General features: G+C 36.8%; 1 protein-coding gene across 1 annotated transcript; it reads left to right on the top strand.

Moving 5' to 3' along the window:
* The first annotated feature begins 2773 nt into the window (after positions 1-2773).
* On the top strand, positions 2774-22076 carry LOC149807710 (uncharacterized). The gene is made up of 2 exons (XM_089969624.1): positions 2774-4949; positions 20534-22076. The coding sequence occupies exon 1, from the start codon at positions 3112-3114 to the stop codon at positions 4906-4908; it is 1797 nt and encodes a 598-aa protein (XP_089825750.1). The 5' UTR covers positions 2774-3111; the 3' UTR covers positions 4909-4949; positions 20534-22076.
* The last annotated feature ends 1714 nt before the right edge of the window (positions 22077-23790 follow it).

The raw sequence follows: 23790 nt of genomic DNA, 5'->3' as shown, positions 1-23790 counted from the left end.
GCGCATGAACGGGAAATAGAAATAATCGGCGCTAATGTTGCAACGATCATAAATAATGTAGACTCGCATGGACGGAAAATAGAAACAATCAAAACTGATGTTACAACGATCATAAATAATATGGACGCGCATACACAGGAAATAGGAACAATCAAAACTGATGTTGAAGCGAACAAAAAGGGTGTGGACGCGCATACACAGGAAATAGGAACAATCAAAACTGATGTTGAAGCGAACAAAAAAAATGTAGACGCGTATTGGCGGGGAATAGGATTAATCAAAACTGATGTTGCAGCGAACAAAAAAGGTATAGACGTACATACATATGAAATAGGAACAATCAAACTTGATGTTGCAGCGAACAAAAAAAGTATGACCGAGAATACACGGGAAATAGAAACAATCAAAACTAATGTTGCAACGAACAAGAATAATATAGACGCGCATTGGCAGGAAGTAGGAATAATCAGAACTGATGTTGAAGCGATTAAAGACGGGCTACCGAGAGTAGCAGAGCAATTCGAAAAAATAAAAATCCCTCATGAGAACATCATCAACACAGTATACACAATTCGGCATGGATCATTCGATTGGACTTCTACACAGAATACAGTAAATATCACCGCAACTGTTAAGGGCATTTATCGATTGACACTGGTTTCAATGATGCAGTTTAATATATTATCGTCGAGTTCATCCGGGTTTAACAATACAATATCAACAATTATAGACAAGAACGCAACTGAACAGTTTACAATTTATGCCGTTGATAGAAATCTAGCCCGGGCAAACATTACATGGTATGTGGAATTTGTAGCGAATCTAAGTAATTAAAAACACTAGTTCTTTTAAAATAAAAATGACCACCAAGGAAATTGAATCAGAGGTATCACCGACGTCACATCAATATCGATTCGATACCGCAAAAGAATTTTCCGCGAACTTGAAAACGCTTTCCGAACAATACCGTGTAAAAATAAAAAAATACCGTCGTAAAATAACCGCCATCGACGCGGTCGTGTACTCGGTGTCGGGTATAGTAGCTGGCGCCGGTGTTATTTTATCCACGGTGACCACGATAACCCCAATCGCTGTTCCAATCGCTGTCTCCGCAATGACAACAGTTGCTGGAGTTGCCAACGCAATCACTAGGAAGATATCATCGTGTTTTCAGAAAAAACTCAACGAGTATACAGTAAAACATCAAATAGTATCCGACGCATACTCGAAATTATCCGGGTTGATCTCGTTATCGATTGATAATTTGTTCGTATCCGATGTTGAATTCTCCACGATGGTCCAGTTATATAGCTCCGCGATGTCAAAAATCGAGGATTTTCAACTGGAAGCCGAAACCACCTGGTTGTTAAAATTAGACACTAAAAACAACGAATAATAATAATGTCGCTGAACCCCGAAGGGTCTCAATTACTTCAGCGGATCGCGGAGAACACCACTCCGGTACAAACAAGTATGATATCGATAACATCAACGAAACCCGAATTCAGTGTGAACTTCCCATCACCGGTTCCAGTAAAGGAAATAGCGCTGGCAAAATTGCGAGTATATCACAGTTGGCCTAATATCCGAGCGGACGCATTTAACGGACAACAACCTAATAACTCGCTGGTTTTTGCACGGACAAATAAACCCGATGGGACCCCAAACTGGGAGGAGGTTACAATACCAACTGGGTCATACCAAATAGAGCAAATCAATAAAGAATTTCAACGCAGGATAAAATCGATCACAGGAAAGGAATCAAAAATCGCTATTACGGTTCATGAACCGACGTTATCGTCGACGATTGAAATAAGCACACCGGGGTATATGGTTGATATTTATAACAGTTCAATAAGAACCATACTAGGATGGCCTGAGAATCCACCCGCGGACACCCCCCCATCAACTATCCTCAGACACGATAACGGAGATGGTGGTAGGCATATTGCCCCGTACAACGTAAATATCGCATCAGTGATAGCGATCAATCTAGTGTGTGATGTTATCGAAGGGAGTTATCAGGTGGATACCAAGCAATCAAATCAAGCTCAACAGGGGTATATCCTTTATTCGTTTTCACCAACAGCCCCTCCGGGATTTTTGATCATTGAGAGTCCGATTAATCCGGTCTATATGCGATGCCATGATCGGTTTTTAACGAGAATTAATTTCAGACTTACCGATCAGTCAAATAACCTAATTGATCTGCAAGAGGAGGAGTTAGTGATCACTCTGTTTGTAAGATCATTGTAAATAACCACTTAGCAGCAGAGGGGGCGATGACATCGACGCGGTCGTCGATGTGCTTACCGGACGCTGACGACGCTGGGGATCGGCGCGCAGAAGGTGTTAATTAAACCAAATGACGACGCGACGATCCCCCAACGACGTCGTCGTTTTTTTTTTACCAGGCGCTGACGACACTAGATCGTTGAGTGCAGAAAGTAATAATTAAGCAAAATAACGATTGGACAAAATGTCGGATTCGCCCCCCCTGCTGCTCGAAACGCATATTAGACAATAAATAGCTAGCGCCCACGTGTTGTTTTTACTATTATCTCGTTGATATTAATGATTCTTTACGTGCTTGCTTAAATTATAAATGATACTAATGTTTCTTATCACATTTCTATGCCGTTGTTTGATGCAAATAGTATCGTGTTTGATCTCGGTTCTGTATTAGACAGTAGGGACTTAATTTTTATCCAAATCTATACAGTATCACAAATCCGAGAGCAAAGTTCAAGCTGATAACAAAAAGACTGTGGACGATGGACTAGATTTCGGACAAAAATAGCGTGTGTTCTATTTACGTGATCTTTCATTTGTAAGCAATGGATTTCATGTTGCTGGCCTTTCCAAAAACAGTTTTTAGAAAATGATTCAACCTATTCGCAACATTTTCGGAAATAATATACATAATTTGTACCCATGTGTTCGCTAACGTAAAAACCGTGCAATATATCGATCATTGTGTATCACGCTATATCACACGTAACGTGTTGTCCTTATGTATACATTGTATATACACTGGATTTCAAAGCTCAAGGGTAAGTTGATATAGCGTGTGGTTGAGCGTAAAATTGTAAGAGAGTGCTAAGACTAACGATGGCTTCCAACATGCAAGCTCTTTTAATAGCGATCGTGGCAATAGGAATATGGTTTATCTACAGTCCATCTCCAAAACAAGACGTAGATTTACGTGGCACCTTTGACTACGTGGTAATAGGGGCCGGCTCAGCGGGTTGTGTTTTAGCTGCGCGACTGTCTGAGGCTGAACATGTCAGTGTTCTTTTAATCGAAGCGGGTGGTGATGAAAGAGAAAATTCAGACTTCCATATTCCAGTGAAAACATTTGGACTGATTAAAACCGAAGTGGACTGGGAATATTACACAGTGTCCCAAAATGACTCCAGTCTTGGACTCAGGGACAGGAAATCATTTTGGCCCCGAGGCCGAGTTCTCGGCGGAACAAGCATATTACATGCAATGCAGCATACGCGTGGTCACAAGAAAGATTTCGATGAATGGGCAGCCAGTGGTGCAGAGGGATGGGGCTATCAAGACGTTATGCCGTACTTTCTGAAATCTGAGGGTATTCAAATTAGTAATCTAAAGAATTCAAAATATCACAGTACTGGTGGACCATTGGCGGTGAGTGACGGTAGAATATCTGCCATGGCCGACTATTACATAAGAGCCGGAAAAGAAATCGGCCTTCCTTTAACGGACTACAACGGCGAAAGTCAGCTTGGTATCAGCCCTGCGCAAATCAATACAAGAAAGGGCAAAAGGGGCAGCACGTCACAGGAATTTTTAAGGCCCGCGATGAATAGAAAAAATCTACATGTACTCACACACACGGTAGCGGTGAAGCTAGTTTTCGAAAACTTAAAGGCAGTTGGAGTAGAAGTCATTAGAAATGGACGAAAACGCCTTGTGAAGGCAGGAAAAGAAATAATTATTTCATCCGGAGCAATTGGCTCGCCGCAGCTCTTGATGCTTTCTGGTATTGGACCTAAATCCCATCTTGAGGAATTGAAAATACCCGTTATAGCTGATTTGCCCGTTGGCAAAAATTTACAAGATCATATTGGCATTATTCTCAAAACCAGAATAAATATTTCGGCTAGCATGACATTAGATAAGGTTGATACTATTTGGACCAAACTGCAGTATAATTTGTTCGGCTCAGGATATTTTTCAAGTACGGGGCTAGAAGTTACATCTTTCGTAGCAACTGGAGAAGAACAAAAGAGAATGAACTATCCCGATATTCAGTTAAACTTCTTTAGTGGCTATCTGAACAAATACAGTGCGAGTTTGCTTAATATTGACGAGAAAACCGCACAAGTCTATATACCTAACGGTCCTTACGAAGAAGGAATGAACATAGTAGGATACGCATTGCGCCCAAAGAGCAGAGGAACGCTAACCTTAATGAGCAAGGACCCTTTTGACTATCCACTGATTGACCCCAAATATTTGACCCATAAGGACGATATCGAGACCTTAATTCGAGGAATAAGGGTTATCCAGGATTTTCTCAACACAAAGACCCTTAAGAGCATTGGGGCCTCACAAAAAGACCTGAAATTTGCTTTCTGCTCCCAGTACGACTTTGATACCGATTCGTACTGGGAATGTGTAATACGTCACCTTGCCGTGACCGTATACCATCCATCATGCACATGCAAAATGGGTGCCCCACGGGACCCAGAAACAGTGGTGGACCCTCAGCTAAGGGTCAAAGGGATCCAAGGGTTGCGCATTGTGGACGCATCTATTATGCCGAATTTAGTTTCAGGAAATACAAATGCCCCAACGATCATGATTGCCGAGAAAGCGGCTGATATGATACTTGAGAAAGACACTGTCAAACATTTTAAGGGCCAGACATGGTGATAAGGATGGTAAATTACCCAGTTTTCGACAAAAACATTCAGGTAAACGAAAGTTGTATAATGTTATTAGTTCATATTAGTTCCACTCATTAAAGTACCTTGTATTTTGTATCACACGATGAAATATATCTAGTATTAATGTAGAAAACGTAAATATCCTTTGTTTACAGTGTTTAAAACATTTGATTCCATATTGATTTAGATTATTTCCTACCTTGCGTTTAAGTGACAGATATAGAAATATTCTGCCCATCCCAATCGGGAGTCTGTGCATAAAGTTGTTTCTCCCTTTTTTATTCTTATAAAAAGACGTGGTTCCTTTATTAGAATTCAGCTGAGCCAGTGTTACCGAATACATGAAGAAGTGATTTAGGCTAAAACAACATTCGTGGTTACAGGTTTTCAAAAACACATTCTTCATTGACCTACCAAGCAAATATAGAAGAAGAAAAAAAAACCATACTGACCAGTAATTGTGCAATTGGGATCATTTTCTCATTTTAGCCAAAAGTTTTAATTTTTATTTTGGTCGACACATTTTCAAAAATATACCCAATGACCAAGGTGAATCTTTATTTGAAACACACTTTTGATCATACCAAAAGACCTGTTCAATAATATCGAGACCAAGCCATTACAAGGTCGCTGTCTGCATGCACACTGGTTCGTGGCTTGTCCGTCGGAACGCGCATAGCAACCATCAATAGAAGTGAATGAAAATGTTGGTACTGGTCTGGTAAAAGTAAGCAACGCCCTGTTGCATTCACATACTCTAAAAAGTGCTGTTTGCGTGAATGTACTGGGTATATTTTTATTTCTTACAGTATTTGTCATTTTGTGGTTGACAGATATATCTCAATCGCATTGACCTAAATAAAACACTCGTACGTTTGCGTAGTAATAAATTATTTTCTCGTGCCAGTTTTTTGCGGGTATAATAAGTTTTGTTTATTACAGCAGTTTCGATTGGTTAAGAAGATTTTATGTGCAGATCAGCGCAGAACCAAGTTGATAAACGTTTATTTTTGTACAAACCAGTAAGACTTGTTCCAAATCATATTTTCAAAACCATGTGATGTTAATCTACGCTCCAGTCGGCACAAGTTTAAGAAAGTTATTGTTGTTTTGGGATTTAATGCCATTTCTCTGGTGGCCAGTGTAAATGGTGGAGGAAGAACCTGGGAAAACCCCGGTAAGAAAGACCGACCCACGGGAAGCTGCTGGCAGCTTTCTCACATATCTCACGACTCGGCCATCCGGGTCCCAGTTTAACAAAGCTTCATCACGATTCAGTAATGATTGGATTAGATTCATAGAATCTGCCTTTGATATATGCAGTTGCTAAGTAATTTGCATGTTTAACGTAAGTGCACATGAGACATCTTGTCAACTTGTAGGTCTCACACAACTATACATTTGTATTATATCAAACATTTCAAAATAAAGAATTGAAAAATCTTTATTGTGTTGTTTTTTTTTTCTTCTTCACGTATTTCTTTCATATACGCATAAGTGGCAAATATAAAAATATATTATGTGCAGTGTTTAAATGAAAATATAGCTTGTTGAAATGATCCCCTGTCCAAACTGCAGATAAGCACGAGATTAGAAGTACTTGTTTATACTTCTCTTTTCGGGGTAAAAATCCACGTCTTCCAGTTTAATCTTCTTTAAGGTACCAATGCCACAATGACGTGTCATACTTGTTTTATGAACAGTTGCGAATACACGAAAACAAAATTGAAAGCACTTAGTATCATTATAGGTTTAGTGGCAAAGGTATTTCATAGGAACAATTTTTGTGGGGATCACCAGGAAACAGCACTGTATTAATTGTATCATGCCAAAAGTGCACGTATGTGAACAGAGTTACGCATCCTAAACGTTGCAGAATTTTCTGTTCAAAAGGAAGGACGTTCCGTGCGCTGATATTTCCGATATAGTAATTTAATTAATCCTAGAAAATCCAATTACGGTCAACAGTTAAAAAAGGGAAAGAAGTCTTACAGTAATTCCACGCCTACTCAACATAAAATAATAACTCTACTTCATAATTATTCCACACCTAACTCAACATGAACAAAATAATTATACTTCAAAAGTTATTCCACACCTACTCGACATGAAATAATAACTCTACTTCATAATTATTCCACACCTAACTCAACATGAACAAATAATTATACTTCAAAAGTTATTCCACACCTACTCAACATGAAATAATAATTATTCTTTCAAAGTTATTCCACGCCTACTCAACACGACAAAAATAATTATACTTAAAAGTTATTCCACGCCTACTCAACATGAATTTTTTTAATTCTTTAAATGTTATTCCACACCTACTCAACATGAAAAAAATAAGTATACTTAAAAGCTATTTACATCTACTCAACATAAAAAGAATAATTATACTTCACTATTTATTCCACACCTACTCAACATGCAAAAGTATACTTCCAAAGTTATTCCACACCTTCTCAACATGAAAATAATAATTCTGCTTAAGATAGATTCTCACACATCTCCATCATTTGCCAGAAAACTTGTTTAAACGGTTTTTTTTTCTTCTCCTTTTAAACTTTTTCTTTCGAAACCAAACAATGATTTCAATCTAGCGGAGTCTTCGGTGTCTTTCAAAAGATGATACTTTGTTGTATGTTGGGGTGTGGGGGTGTGGGGGGGTTTCTTCAATTGTCTTCCACATCTCTGCCAAATGTAAAGACTTTGACAGAACTCGGGGTTTCGACTGTGATGGGTGTTATGGTGCCTTAGTATTCTGTTACAATGGCGAGGTAGGTATTCTGGCGTATCCGGAAAAGACAAAGTTTATGAATACAGTATACATGTATTTTGGCAAAGTTCCAGTTGTATAGAAGAAAGATTATGAACACATATGACCGCTGTCGTTTCACCATTTACAAGGGTACTTTCTCGGTCGGACAGGTGACACCTTTGTCTGGCCATTCACGAGCGAAACAAGAATAGGAATAAGGAAGCGGTTGCTGAAAAATAAAAGAAAAATGTTGTCGGGTTTAACGCCATTTTTTTTAGCACAAGATAGGCTATACATGGCGGACATTATAAATGGTGAAGGAAGAACCCGGAGAAGAAAAACCTAAAATAATTAATGATATTGGTTTCAAGTCACCTTGTCTTCATACGCACTTGGAGAGAAAATAATTTATAACCAATAACTGCTTCAAAAGACGAATAGGAAATCTGAATTGCCTCCCTTGACCTAGTCTCGCTTCTCTCCGATCTTAAACCGGCTCGTGTACAAAGTATGCACACCACAAATTATATTCTGTGTTTAGAAAATCTCGATTCTAAACTGATTTCAAAGCTGCTCAAGTAACACAACGGTTATTTTAGTCGCGATGATATGCGCGTTTCTAAATAAATGTAGCACGTGTAATTTACGCTAGATTTGAATTCTTATTATAGCATTTCAGGCAATAGCTGTTTATAAAGAACGTTATCAGCAAGAGCAAATCACTGAGCTGTTAAGTACTACACCTAAGACACTATTAATTAGAGAAACTACTCTTGAATTTTCACGACACACAACATCAAACGTATCCTATCTTGTGGGGATAAAAGTATTTGGCCACGTTCATTTTCTTTCGACGAGATATGCTACTGGTTTCTTCACATAATTAAAATCGTTCGTCCTGTCTTATCTTCACCTCATAGATAATTGATTCAGAAGAAAAAAAATTGTATGGCTGATTTCATTATCCTCATTAATAACTTTGCTTCAAAATAAATCATGTCCGTGAGGTAAATTACAGTATTTGGCAGTTCGTCAATCGAAACCAGCACGTATTCGTCATACTCTTTCATATCTACTGGTTTTGTCATACTACCAACACGTATTCGTCATACTGTTTCATATCTACTGGTTTTGCCATACTACCAACACGTATTCATCATAAGGTTCCGTGTTAATTCGTTTCCCCATAATACTTACACATACTCGTCATACTGTTCCATAATACTTGGTTTCCCCCATATTACTGACATGTATTCGTCATACACATCACTATTGATTGTTTGCTCCATGCTACTAACACATATTCCTCACACGTATCGCTATTTATTGATTTCTCCATTCTATCAACACGTATTCGTATGCATTGTTTATTATCAAGTGAAGTATTACAAGACACGCTCAAGATGACAACGATTCTGGATCTTAGATGTTGATGTGCGTGACAGATGTTTATTTTATTGGGGTGGGATGCAAAAGCATTGATCATGCATGTGGTTTACATATTGTTGCCCTGCCAATTTACAGAGGGCTTTATTTTGATGCATGCAAGGACTACATTTCTTGTCTTACTAATGTTATGTATATTTAATTTATATTGTGCACTTGACCTTCGCCCGTGATTGAGGGTAAGAGTTTTCGCATACATGATATTTGTCATGCTTTATGGAAATGTTTACTAAGATTTGAGTCCAGGAAATTGAACTGAAATATATAATGTGTGTGTGTGTGTGTGTGTGTGTGTGTGTGTTGTAAAACAAAGTCTTCATTCCTGTTTTAATATCAGTGTTTGGGAATCAAAATGATCACAGTTTGTAGTTGCGTCCAGTTATGATTTGATTCATCATTGGAATTACAAAGTGCTCATTGACTTTATGGACCAAAACACTACTTTGGGATTAATGAGGACTCATTCAAAAACATTCTAGAATATATCATTGTGATACTCAAATACATTTACGACTGTTATAATTCATTCAGACCATGCTTTTGTTTTTGGAATTGTGGTAGGACATTGAGGAACACTTGGAATTTAATTCGCAGTGCTGAACGTTCATCTTAAATTTTCACTTTGCATTATAGGGAATTAAATGTATTTGTTGCTTTTGCTAAACTTGTTGGTTTCGCTTGTTTCTGTTACATAACGTAAGACCTAGACTTGTAATACTAAATCGTCGCAAGCCAGTGGCGATAATCCTCTACGTTCTTTAATCACCCGCGGCTTTTGTTCCGAGATTTCCTTTATTTTTTCATGAATACGCATAAACAACATGATGTGTAATGATTTCCTATATATCAATGAATGAACCTATTTTATCGAATCGTTTCGTGACTCTGATTGGAAGAAAAGCTTTGATTGGCTCATTCAAACAGCGTGAGAGCAAAAACAAACTTCGGTGTTGTTTTCAAAACCGATCACTTTTGTTTAGGCCATATGGGACTGCGAACTACCTGCAAGATTTGCTGGCCTCCGAAACTGAAGGGTTCGACAACGTGCAAACGTTATGCACCTCAGAAGAAGAGTTAACAACGCCAGTATTTCAATGGGCAATTGGTAGTTTTCCGTTTCACAAAAAAAAAAAAAAAAAAAAAAAATATTACAAATTCTCACAACGAAATACATGATCGGACCATTACTTTCAAACTATTTCGTTCGACTCGTAACATATATACGTGTCGGCGTATGGATAATATTTTAAAAATAATAGGTAGTAAATCGCTAGACAGCGCACGAGCTTCTTTGGCAGAATAATTGCAGAATTATGAGAATGGCCATGTTGGGTCACTGCGGCGACAAACATTTACTCGCGCACGCAGTGATTGGTTTGCAGGTTGATGTATATTCATTAGAAACAAGGAAATATCCGCACAGGCGGCAACTGGTGCTAAGGGCGTTCGTTGTTGATTATCGTCCGTGATGTAAATATCAGAAGTAACATATCGTGTGTACCGTTATAATGTACGCACAAAACTAAAAGCATGGTGGACCCAAGTCTGCTTTTCATCATGCGCTAAGGGAGCGGGCCTTTTGCTGGTTAAGTTATTAGCATTGTGCGGCGGCCGATCCTGGTTTACGCTGTTAACAGTTGGAAGCGTGTTACGAGCGAGCAGAGTGTATATTAGTAGGTGTAGATGAAAATGTACAGGTCTAAGGAACAAAAAATGATCATATTTGTTGCATTATGGTTAACATATTTGTCTATTTGTAGCTTCTCGTGAAGACTAGTTGTATTCTCCTAGCCGCTCAAAGAAATGATTCTACCAATGGCTTCAGAGGCGTAGCTATGATATTTTGCGCCCGGGGACGAACTATAAAATTGGCGCCCCAGCCCCCTCCACGTGTAATCACATTTTTGAATATTACCCTTGTTTACTTATTATAATGTAACGTTGTAAGCCTCAGTTTGGCGCCCCTGTACCTTGGCGCCCGGGGACATATGTACCCCCCTGCCCCCCCCCCCCAGCTACGCCTCTGAATGGCTTTGTCAGGACTAGTTTCGAACAATAAATAACACGTTTTACAGCGTGTTTCAAAGGTGAATGATAGTACATATACATGAATGGTACCTTTTCTGGCACGGTGCTTTCATTTCAAGTGTCTAAATACAGAATTTTTATAAATGTTTTGCATGCAAACGTTATGCGCACGTTAGTGTCGTTTGACGTATGTGTGTATTCAGTTACCAGTAGTGGCCTTAACGATTTGCAAAAAGGTGCCCTCAAGCTGGGGGTGGTGGTGGACCGAAAAGTGTGGAGTTCATTTAAAGCAGGTTATAATTAAAGCATATTTGTTAAAATTTAATTTAATTTAATTTTTAAAACAGTCCTGTATTTTTCTATGAATATTTCACAGAATTTCTTCAGTGATTTAGAAATAAGATTTTGGGGGCCCATTGTCCTCGTTTAGCACCGGGCCAGCACAGTCCTAAAACCGCCGCTGCAGTGAAATGTAGTAAGGATGCATCAAGACTTAATCAACTCCGTCTTCTTTCTCTTCGGGTCTGTCTGCTTCTCTTTTCTATTCCTTGTCTGATGGTAAACTGACATACACATCGACCAAAAGAGAGATAGATGAACAATGTTATGATTACTCTCTCTCTCTCTCTCTCTCTCTGTCGTGTTATCATACATGTTCTTTGTACTAATAAAAAAAAATCGCATGTAGGGGATAAATTCGCCCCATTTAAAAAATAAACGTATAATGCGAAAAATTCGTTAAAGTGCTCTCTCTCTCTCTCTCTCTCTCTCTCTTTCACACACACACACACACACACACACGCGCGCGCGCGCGTCGTTATATTTATATAGACAAGTAAAGGTATCAATGAGTAAGATACGTGTGCGCTAATCCTCTGTTATCCGCCCTTTTCCAAACCCTCCAAGTCAAGGTGGGATTCATCTTTGTTTTATTTCCACATTTTAGCACCAAGCTTTCAGCAATTCATTCCAGGCTCGAAACTGCAGTATGTAAATAACATTTGGCAGTTATGGCATCACATATTATTCCCTTACAAATTGTTGTACAAGATTATTGGCATAGCTACAAGCAAACCGTCTTGAAAGATCAAATGTCAGCTCTATCTATCGCCACAGAAAAGATTTTATTTGGAGTACAACAGCTGTTGTTTATTATTTTTTATTTTGGTTGCATTCTTTTTTGTTCTGTAGTTAAGTATTATCTTTTGATTATTTCGCCCGATAAAGACATACATATTTGACATCGCTAAGTGCTTTTGATGAAAAGGATGGTCAGTCCTTAATAAACTCTAGCCCCACATGAGCTGTAATGAAATAGAGGAGCAATGCTTCGTTTGGTAAAATATGCAATTGTGATGGTTAGGATATTGAAACAGGCTGGATGAGTTATTCCTCAGTTTGTTGGAGGTTTTCTCTTTTATTTTTTATTATTTTTTTGATAAATATTTAGCTTATTTGCAAATTCTTCGTGAAATCTTAGTAAACCCCAACCGCCAATCCCACCCACAGAAGGCAGTAATGACAATAAAACTCGTACATGTGGAAAGCAAATTTTCTATGTATGCAATATTGAACGTTACGTTCCGAAATAAAAGTGTCTATCAACCGTAATGGCCATAGTATAGCGTTGTAGTAATTTAACCCCTGGTTAATGTTTGAAAATATGTATTCATTGCCAACATGTGATAAAAATGATGAAGAAACGGATCTTCTCTACAAATCTTGTTGTGGAATTATGGAACCATTTAATGCCCAAAACTATCGTAGTGTATGCACTCGTGTACGAATCGGGTCCAACTGCACACTGCATAGACTAAGATCTGTTGTCGAATAATGCACCTGCGGTTCTGGATTTATGCAGTTTGTAGGAAGTAATCAATAGAACAAACAAGACATATTCTGATTTGTTTGCTTATTATGCAAAATTAGGGTCTGTGTTGTCTGTAGTTGGACCCAATTTTTTAAGGTATTCCATCTACGCTAGCCAAGGTTCCGATAACCCTATCAACACATTGGCATATCGAGCAGATATTTCTGTGCTTCGGGTCTGTGAAATTCATTGAATGCGTCGGCAAGCCACCGCATCCAATCAAAATTAAGTTGTTCAAATCTGAACACTGTTCCTGCGTGATCGAGACTAGTGGAGGGGAGCACACAACTCGAATGAACTGATAAATAAGCACTTTTCCGGTGCCGGTCCATGTTTGCACAAATACCTGTCACTCAAATGGACCTGTAATGGCTTCCCTCTGGTACATAGTCATACTTTCGATGTGAAACTCACAAAGTATCCTTTTTAGGTCAGTTGCCAACAGCGTTTTCGGCCAGTATGCAATGCACCATGCTATTGGTTAATTGGAATTACATACTAAGGGAGGCAACACATGAAATCTAATAGATGTCGCAAGGACAAAGCACCATTATAGCTGTTCGATCCGCCAAGGTGTAGATAGAGTTATCGGAACCTTGCTAGCGAAGATGACGGTACTCAGTAATTTCTATTTATTTCTTTCTCCGCTTCAAGACTGGCCCCAGGTGCCCGAATGGTTTAAGACGCTCGCATTTACCGCTTGCCGACATCTCATGTCTTTCCGAGTAGATTCCTGTCTTAGGCTGGGACAACGTAGGTGTGTGAGAACGTTTGCCATCAGTTTCACGTGGGTCAGTGGGTCTTCCCGGGGCATTTCTGGGTTCTTTCTCCATATATACAGGCCGCATTGTGTAGCCTATCATGTGCTAAAAATGGCGATTAAACCCACAAAACACGAACACAAACATTCGGCGCTTCTTCATTCGCCTCTTCTGTTTTTTTTGTTTTTTTGTTTTTTTTTCCTTTCAAACACAGACATTCAGGATATTCTTCATACGGGTACATATTGTTTGGGTACCTCATATAGTCAAATAAACAGGGCCAGCCTTAGACCGGTAGGATCGATTGGATCACAGGGGCCCCGCGCGTTAGTATTTTAATATATTAAATCTATAGAGAGAAAGTAATTTTAAAGCGGTGGACGAACATTTTAAGTTCAGTGTCATATAAAACTTGTTTAAAAGTGTATTTCCAAATGCCGTCTCACAGGGGGCCCCGCGCGTAAATCTAGGGGGCCCGCCAAAATGATCGAAATCGGGTCCAGCTTTTGCTAAGGTCAGAGCTGCAAATCAATGCCTAAAATCAAGTGTTGTTTGGGACTTCCAGAACCATGGCCGCATGGAGTTCTCATATGCAAGTGTTTTAATCTTTCTTTTTATCAAAGCTTTATTTATTTGAAATGTGATACATCTACAACCGGATAATCTTGAACAGAAATAAAACGCTATCTGTTAACAAGAAAGAAACACACACATACGGGCGCGCGCGCTAAACGGTCCATTTCTAAATATAGTAACAAAGTGTTGATCGCTCAAACAGCTGCTGAACACATAACAGGGTTTTGATAAGCCGAATGATATTTAGACTGGGATACAGTTCACTTTTGATGATACGAGACAATACGACTTAGTTATATCGGGGCCCATTGGGTGCTCGACTTACTGACGGATATAATTTTAAAACATGCGAAATGTTTTGAAAGTAGCCACGATACTGGTTATTTGTTTACTTATCAGGAGAATATACCTGATATTTACCAAAGGTTGAGTCAAGATGCCAGTTACCAATGAGTGTGTAATATTTCAGCATGTTTCGTTAACGAGAAAACAATTTTCTTCGGTAAATGGCTGTCAGCGGCTCATGCTTGAACCGATCGAGAGTTTCATTACCGGGAATAGGTGGCTTGTACGTCAGTAAAAGCTCCATTTGACATGTGTACGTCAGTAAAAGCTTCATTTGACATTTGTACGTCAGTAAAAGCTTCATTTGGCATGTGTACGTCAGTAAAAGCTCCATTTGACATGTGTACGTCAGTTAAAGCTTCATTTGACATGTGTACGTCAGTTAAAGGTTCATTTGACATGTGTGCGTCAGTAAAAGCTTCATTTGACGTGTACGTCAGTGAAAGCTTCATTTGACGTGTACGTCAGTAAAAGCTTCATTTGACGTGTACGTCAGTAAAAGCTTCATTTGACGTGTACGTCAGTAAAAGCTTCATTTGACGCGTACGTCAGTAAAAGCTTCATTTGACATGTGTACGTCAGTAAAAGCTTCATTTGGCATGTGTACGTCAGTAAAAGCATCATCTGACATGTGTACGTCAGTAAAAGCATCATTTGACATGGAGAGAAAGTGGAACATGCTGTTAACGTTTGTTGTCGATATGCAGTGCTGTTGACATCGTTTAAGGCGTTTATCAGTTTTCTCCTTCAGGTAAGAAAAGTTTTAGCAATTGCTTGAATGCATCGTGTAACCTATTACATGAACGTTGCCATGACAATAACAAACAAAACGCACTTTCAGACTAGCTAAAGACTGGCAAAAAGGAGGGAAAAAAATGTTTCGCGGAGGTTAAATACCGTGTTTACACGCTTACATGGCGAGTCCAACTGCAAACTGCACAGACCCAGATCTGCCGGCGCATTGTGCATTTAAGCATTATGCATTTAAGCAAGAGTTGCATCCACCACGAATCAGCTAAAAAGTTTTAGTTTTTATCTTTAGCTGTGTATGAGCATGTTTGCGTCATTAAGCACGCATGCGCTGGCAAGATACGATGAAGTCCACCTTTTCTACAAAAAGCGTTGATATAACCAATTATTTTTCAGTTAAAGTCAGTTGAATTGTCTGTTCTCACGTGCCATATTTCAGCTAGCTATTCTGGTGGAAGATCTTATTTCGTTGTAATAATTCGTGTGTACGTTCTTCTCAGTTGAAAAACGACTGGCATTAGGAGGAATAAATAAACAACTAATTTGGATAAACGGTAAAGAAATCCGATAATAATAATAAAAATAATAATAATAATAATAGTGTGTGTGTGTGTGTGTGTGTGTGTGTGTGTGTGTGTGTGTGTGTGTGTGATTTGGGTTTTCAACGTAGCTTTAACAATTTTTCAGTCATATCACTATGATGTCTGCAGTGTGACATTTTTATAGTGATGTCTACCACTGGGGCATCATGCCGCAGACATGTAACATGATGTCCCACCCAGTCACATTATCCTGACACCGGGCCGACCAGTCATAATACTAACCTCTTAACGCTGAGCGCCTAGCGAGACTGCCCGTTATTACCATTTTTATAAGTCTTTGGTATGACTCTCTGGGGGTTCGAACCAGCGACTTCTTGCATACGAGGCGGACGCTATAACGACTAGGCCACCGGAGCGGTCAATACTAATATAATAATAATAATAATAATAATAATAATAATAATAATAATAATAATAATAATAATGATACTAATAATAATAAGAAGAAGAAGAAGAAGAACAAGAAGATTATTATTATTGTTGTTGTTATTATTATTATTATTATTATTATTTATTATTATTATTATTATTATTATTATTATTATTATTATTTCTGAGGATAATGCATTTGGCTCAGAATCTGCAAATATTTCATGTTCTAGTACTTCTCGAGTAATAGGATATTAAAATCATAAATGCAACATATGCAACTAATAAAACTCGCACTTACTACAGTGTTTCACACACTTGCATTTAGTCATAAAAGCCACATGCCCACATACATTCATGCACATATTAAAGTAAATCAAACTTAAAATATGTATGAGGGATTGGTAGATTGGAAATGGGGGTATCCAAGTTAGGTACCCTCATTTTTTTAAGCCATATTATGATCAGAAAAAATAAATTAGGTAGCCTCATATTTTTAAGAACAGAGTGTTGATGCCTCTTTAATATCGGTAATATTCCACAAGACTGCTGCAGAATTTTAAAAGATGTTGAATTTATGCAAATGTATGGCAGAGTTTGAAACAGATCGTAGATTGCGTGAATGGATATTGGAGGTTTTTATTAGGCGCTTATTGATACATTGTGGAGCCATGTTATAAGATTGGTTTTTCAAATCGCAAAATTGCTTAATAGTACTTTACTGCATAATGAAAGACAACCAAAGTAAATTTTTAACAAATAGATCTGAGGATGGACAGTTTTTTCATACGAAAATTATGTGGCTTGTTTTGGGAGTTTCATTACCTGACGAAGATTGGTAGCAATGCAATTACACCGTATGGTGCAAACATAATCAAACAAAGACTATATATATATATATATATATATATATATATATATATATATATATATATATATATATATATATATATATATATATATATATATATATATAAAACGCACTTTCATTTGATTTTGCCACGATAAATGCTTGTGAATACTTGCTAGTAAAAGTTTCACATTTTCTATGCTATTGAAATTATTTCCCGGAAACAATGTATTATTGCCAATAAATTTACTTCGTTTTCGCCCTGATCCAGTTGCCAAGCAGTTAGATGTTTTCTGTGTTTAGTTGCATTTTGTTCGTTTCACACCATCGTATAACAGTCTTAACATCATGTTATAAATTTATTCAAGGGAATTGATTGTGTCACTGATGACATGTAAGGCTGTGTAATTCTCAAAACAGATTGGTTTCATTAGTTTTTATATGAAGCTGTAAATCATTAATGAAAAGCAGAAAGAGGTTAGGGACAGCAGTGGATCCTTGAGGGACTCCAGTTGTCACGTATTGTAAGGATGTCATTGAAAGGCAGTAGTGCCTTCCTGTAGGTAAGAATCAAACCAACCATGCGAATTATCTAAGATTTTGTACCCCTATTGTTTTTTAAATCAATATTTCATGATCTACTGAATCAAATGCTTTATAAAAATATAAATAAATTGTTCCAATTATTTTTCCATCACCTATAAGTTCTAGCGATGTATGAATCAACTTTGTGAGGGCAGTTTTAAGCATGGATGCTTTGAACTATTTTCTACTTCAGCTTGAAAACTTGCATGTATGTATGTATGTATGTATGTATGTATGCATGCATGCATGCATGCATGCATGTATGTATGTATGTATGTATGTATGTATGTATGTATGTATGTATGTATGTATGTATGTATGTATGTATGTATGTATATATGTATGTATGTGTGTGTGTATGTATGTATTGTATGTATGTATGTATGTATGTATGCATGTATGTGTGTATGTATTGTATGTATGTATGCATTGTATGTGTGTTATGTATGTATGTATTGTATGTATGTATGTATGTATGCATGCATGCATGCATGCATGCATGTATGTATGTATGTATGTATATATGTATGTATGTGTGTGTGTATGTATGTATTGTATGTATGTATTGTATGTATGTATGTATGTATGTATGTATGTATGTATGTATGCATGTATGTGTGTATGTATTGTATGTATGTATGCATTGTATGTGTGTTATGTATGTATGTATTGTATGTATGTATGTATGCATGCATGCATGCATGCATGTATTGTATGTATGTATGTATGCATGCATGTATGTATGTATGTATGTATGTATGTATGTATGTATGTATGTATATGCTTTGATACAAAATACGGTTGTACAGTAAGTTTTGCAAGTTGAAAAGGAAAGTGTGCACTTCGGAAATTGACATCGCGACAAAAGACAACATATCGAGGCACGGAATGGCTGTGCTTTCTGTTTGACCGAGCAGTGTTTACCCGAAAATCAGAGAATTACGGAAAGTGAGGACTGAAAATATATGGTTTTTGTTTGATCCCTGTGATAATGATGATGATGAGAAGGACGACAAACACGAGGATAGTAATGATAACGATGTTCACGATGACGGCCATGCGGCGACTGCGACGACGATGACGGCAACGAGGATTGTTTGATCCGCATATAGATGAACATCATGTGATACATTGGTAATTGCGAATATTATTTATGAGCAGCATTCTTTCGCTCATTTCTGGGTTCGGGATCGGGATATAAGTGTTCATCATAAGCCGTGGGGTTGGTGTGTGAGTAGTATAGAATGTATTTAGAACGTTTAGTTTTCTTGTTAAAATCACTTAATTTGACTGTAGAGATGATGTCAAAAGAAACAAAAAGTAATTTGTCATAACTAGTCTATATTTAACCATTTTATTTCAAATCTGGTTATGTTATGTTATGTTATGTTATGTTATATTATGTTATGTTATGTTATGTTATGTTTTGTTATGTTATGTTATATTTTGTTATGTTACTATGATAAAATTTTATTGAAGTAAATGTGTATGTGGGTAAATGGATTTTTTATTCTTACTTGCTCGTGAGAAGGGGGGGGAGGGTATGGAAATATCCGCTGTGTGCAGAAATGAACTGTTTTGTAATGAAGCTGCCCATAGTAATTTTCTTTCTCTTCTCATCTATATTGCTGGGGGTAGAGTAATTTTGGGAGACTCAACATTCAGTAGACTGGGGGTACAGAACCAATGTGCTCGAAGGTAACTATCTGTGCGAATATCACTGATGGCCAGTATAAAATTTACCGTACTTACCCGACTCTGAAAAAGTATTCTTCATGTCCTTATGAAAAATGTGGTTAGAATAAATTCTGCTAGCATACTAGATAAGATGTACCATAAATCACAAGATACGTCCATCGATAATTTGACGTTACCAGTCAATACATTTGGATGTACACTCTTTTGGTCCTAGGAATCTGCATCTCAAATGGTGTAGACTCTAGTAATAACGTTCCACAGACGCTTGTAACAAGAATATTTTTTCAGAGTATGCTAGTGTTCAGATTTCAAATTTTTAAAAAAATCTATTGTTTATTTAGAGCGATGTCTTGACATTTCAGATGACAGTCAAGTCTAAAAATAGTAACCGAAGGTCACGTAGGCGTTAAGTAGGACGGAAGTGATATCTCTTAGATGTCATCGACTGCCATACTAGAACACATCTAATAAACTACCACAATATTACACGTGATGTTTTGCAACTAAAAAAAAATTAGAATATTAGAAAAATATTTTGAAACATTCATTATCTTTTTTAATAGCAGAAAATATGTTTGTCATTGTTTATGGTTTGATTTTTCGATTTCTTACTAATATTCTTTTTAAAGATGGGCGACATTCCTTAGAATATTCTTGAACCAGTTGCTACCTGGTACTTTACACAAGTTTATTGATGGCTACTTTTATTTGAAATGAACCTTGATAGCCATTTTTACCACAAACAAACAATGTGTGACGCAATCGCAATATCGAAACAGAGGAAAGTTAGAGATATTCATTGAATTTGGTTTCAATTTTTTTATCGATATATACAGGCCTGCAGATAATATTCTTGGGTATTAAAATAATACTTTGACACCTGGATTCGCATTAAAGGGAGAAAGATAACAAATTATTTATGTTTTAGCATTCAGTTTTGCTGAAATCAGTGTTTATTATCCTTTCACAGATTGGGAGTGCATCATAGTAATGTATCCTTTCACAGATTGGGAGTGCATCATAGTTATGTATCTTTTCACAGATTGGGAGTGCATCATAGTAATGTATCCTTTCACAGATTGGGAGTGCATCATAGTAATGTATCCTTTCACAGATTGGGAGTGCATCATAGTTATGTATCCTTCACAGATTGGGAGTGCATCATAGTAATGTATCCTTTCACAGATTGGGAGTGCATCATCGTAATGTATCCTTTCACAGATTGGGAGTGCATCATAGTTATGTATCCTTTCACAGACTGGGAGTGCATCATAGTTATGTAAGAAATAAGTTGTCGTGTGAATATAGGGATAAAACATAGATTGCTGTGTGCACACGTTTGCTGGAGCACAGTTGCAAAAGGAAATAATCTGAGCCCAAGCGTTTAAGATTTTATGTACCAATTTTGATCATTGTAACATGTATTTAGGCCATGAGACTTCAAATGAGCACAACAGAAACTCTACCTAGAAAATTTAACTGGTAAGAACACTTTGGCTACATTTTTGTAATAACAATTAGGGAAGAATATTTAATAAACTGATTGGAACAAGTAATTTAATAACAGTATTTAATTTTTTTTTAAAACTTCATCCAAGAAATGAATAAAAGATTCATACTGAGTTTTGAATCCACTCCTTGAATGTGTAGTTACAAAACAGGGGTTACTCACCCATGAGTGACCGCTCATTCGGACTATCTCGGAGATTTATGCGATATTAAAATATGCATCAGATGTAATTTACAGAAAAATCATACATTTTGTTCGCACAAATTTCTTCGCAAAAGAAACCGAAATCTAATCCGACCATCTCGGCTATTTCTACGATTGGTTAAGATTGTTTGATAGACTGAGAAGTTGCGAATGACAAACATTGTTTGATGCATTCACAACTTACAGGTTAATGCTTGTTTTCTTATTAGCAGAGGTATTCCGAATGGCAGCTATCGGCATAAATTTGAGGTACGATCTGTCCGATTGTCCTCTAGCAAATATTGTTACTTATGTGTACTTTGTAATTACAATAATGTACTCTAGTTACTCCCATCAAGTTTAATTACTTACAATGTTTAGCTTCTGCCGTACTCTTTTGATGTCAAATGACCCAATACATAATGCAATGACTCATACGGGCACATACACCTCACGTTTTTCGGCCACAGAATACCGTAATACATATGAATACAGAATGTAATCAGAAATGGCTAACAACAAAATCCTTCCTGAATCTAGGTTCCAATTTCAGAAGTAGAGGCATACACAGCGAAAGCAATTATTATTGGTGATTCTTAAGATGTTTTTGTCAAACGTTGGGCAGTACTCTGAAAGTTTGTCATTGAACTGACCCGTATGAAGTAGTTACATTTCCCATGAGAATGGATGAAGTCAAACGGGCACAAATTATGTCAAATGCAGGAAGTGCACCGTATGTGCAAGCAGTGCATTTACAAGTGATAAAGAAAAGTACTAGTTTACCAGAATCTGATATTTTTACCTGTCAAAATCACAAAGAATCTGGTTATATATATATATATATATATATATATATATATATATATATATATATATATATATATATATATATATATATATATATAGTTTAATTCATATTTATTTTAATTTTATTGTTTGTTTGTGAGCTTTAAAAAATTATTTTTATTGTACATGTATTGTTATTTTTCGAGTAAAATGATTGGTTTTCGTCAGGGCCATGTTTTGAGTACGTGATGCAAACATGATCATGTGACCCTCATACAGGCGCCCATTCTGCGCCTCAAAATTACTGTATAACCATTGTTCCAGATGTCAAAGTGTTCTTTTGTTGTGTCACTTTAGCGTTATTTTAATGTTTATTCGAATTATTTGGACTCAAAAGGATTGATTCTATTTCCTGGAAATATATGAGTGCTCATACAGAATTCTTGGACTAAGATATTTCATTAAATGTTATTTGGAAATTCAAACACCGGATTATTGTTTGTGAATAACACAGAACTGTAGATCTTACAACACCACACAGGATACAGCATACGTCACCGCCTTCCATCTTGGATTCTTCGTCGGCATGGAACTTGAATTCATTAGAACATTTCATTATTAGGACTTCTAAAATTTTATTCGTGCTTTTTCTTGATTTTTTTTTTTGGATTTGATTCTTAAAACCGTAATTTCAATTTTTTAAAAAATGTTTACAGTATTTTTCCAGGGGAAAGAAACTATTTGTTAAATTTTTCAAGACTTGTTGTTTTCACTCTTTCTTGTGTTACTGTTTATTCGAGCCTAAACACGTTATATATATATATATATATATATATATATATATATATATATATATATATATATATATATATATATATATATATATATATATATATATAGAGAGAGAGAGAGAGAGAGAGAGAGAGAGAGAGAGAGATTATATATATATATATATATATATATATATATATATATATATATATATATATATATATATATATATATATACATACATACATACATACATACATACATACATACATACATACATACATAGAGAGAGAGAACCAGTTAATAGAGGGGCGTTGCTGGTTCGATACCCACCGAGGACAGTCAGAGTCAGCTGCCTCGGTGTATCATTAGAAAAGGCTCTTAGCTCCCATTTCTTCGGCATGATATAATCAAGCAGTTTTTTTTTATGCAGTTAAAACCGCGGCAGTTGTTAAAGAAACAGCAAGACATAAATAATGGGAATCGTATAGTGAAATTAGTATATTTGCAAGCACGTGACACTTTGAGATATTCTAAATAACAACTACATTACATATTTACTAAATTGTAAGGTAAGTAATTCATTGACTGAATTTGATTAATATTAATACATGATAAAACACGATGTAATTATGTACTGATTCTCTTTTTTTCCTACACATGTCACACTTTTAATCTCAAGGAAAAGTAATGGCTGATGCTAAAATATTGCTTTCATAAAGGGCATAGGTCTGAATGTTGAAAATCGGTTAACAATTAAAAATCGACGATCGCTAATCAAAACCGGTCAGCCATCGATTTTAATAGGCTGTAGATGTTTTCTATAGTTTCATTAGTTTCATGCTATATGTCATTTCTGAATACCTTGATACGTTTATTGTGTCCCTGAATTGGCAGCATTACCACTGTCACTAGGTTACATTCTGGATATCTCATACTGGTCATCCTCGGAAAATAAGAGCATTTGTCCCAAACGG

The sequence above is a fragment of the Sinohyriopsis cumingii genome, chromosome 1 (genome assembly GCF_028554795.1).
Source record: "Sinohyriopsis cumingii isolate HCF-2022 chromosome 1, ASM2855479v2, whole genome shotgun sequence".
In the NCBI taxonomy this organism is placed as follows: domain Eukaryota; kingdom Metazoa; phylum Mollusca; class Bivalvia; order Unionida; family Unionidae; genus Sinohyriopsis; species Sinohyriopsis cumingii.
This window is presented reverse-complemented; position numbering and strand designations above follow the sequence as displayed.

Bases quoted from the DNA above. Each gene is read 5' to 3' on its own strand.
- LOC149807710 (XM_089969624.1), top strand. From the start codon at position 3,112: ATGGCTTCCAACATGCAAGCTCTTTTAATAGCGATCGTGGCAATAGGA.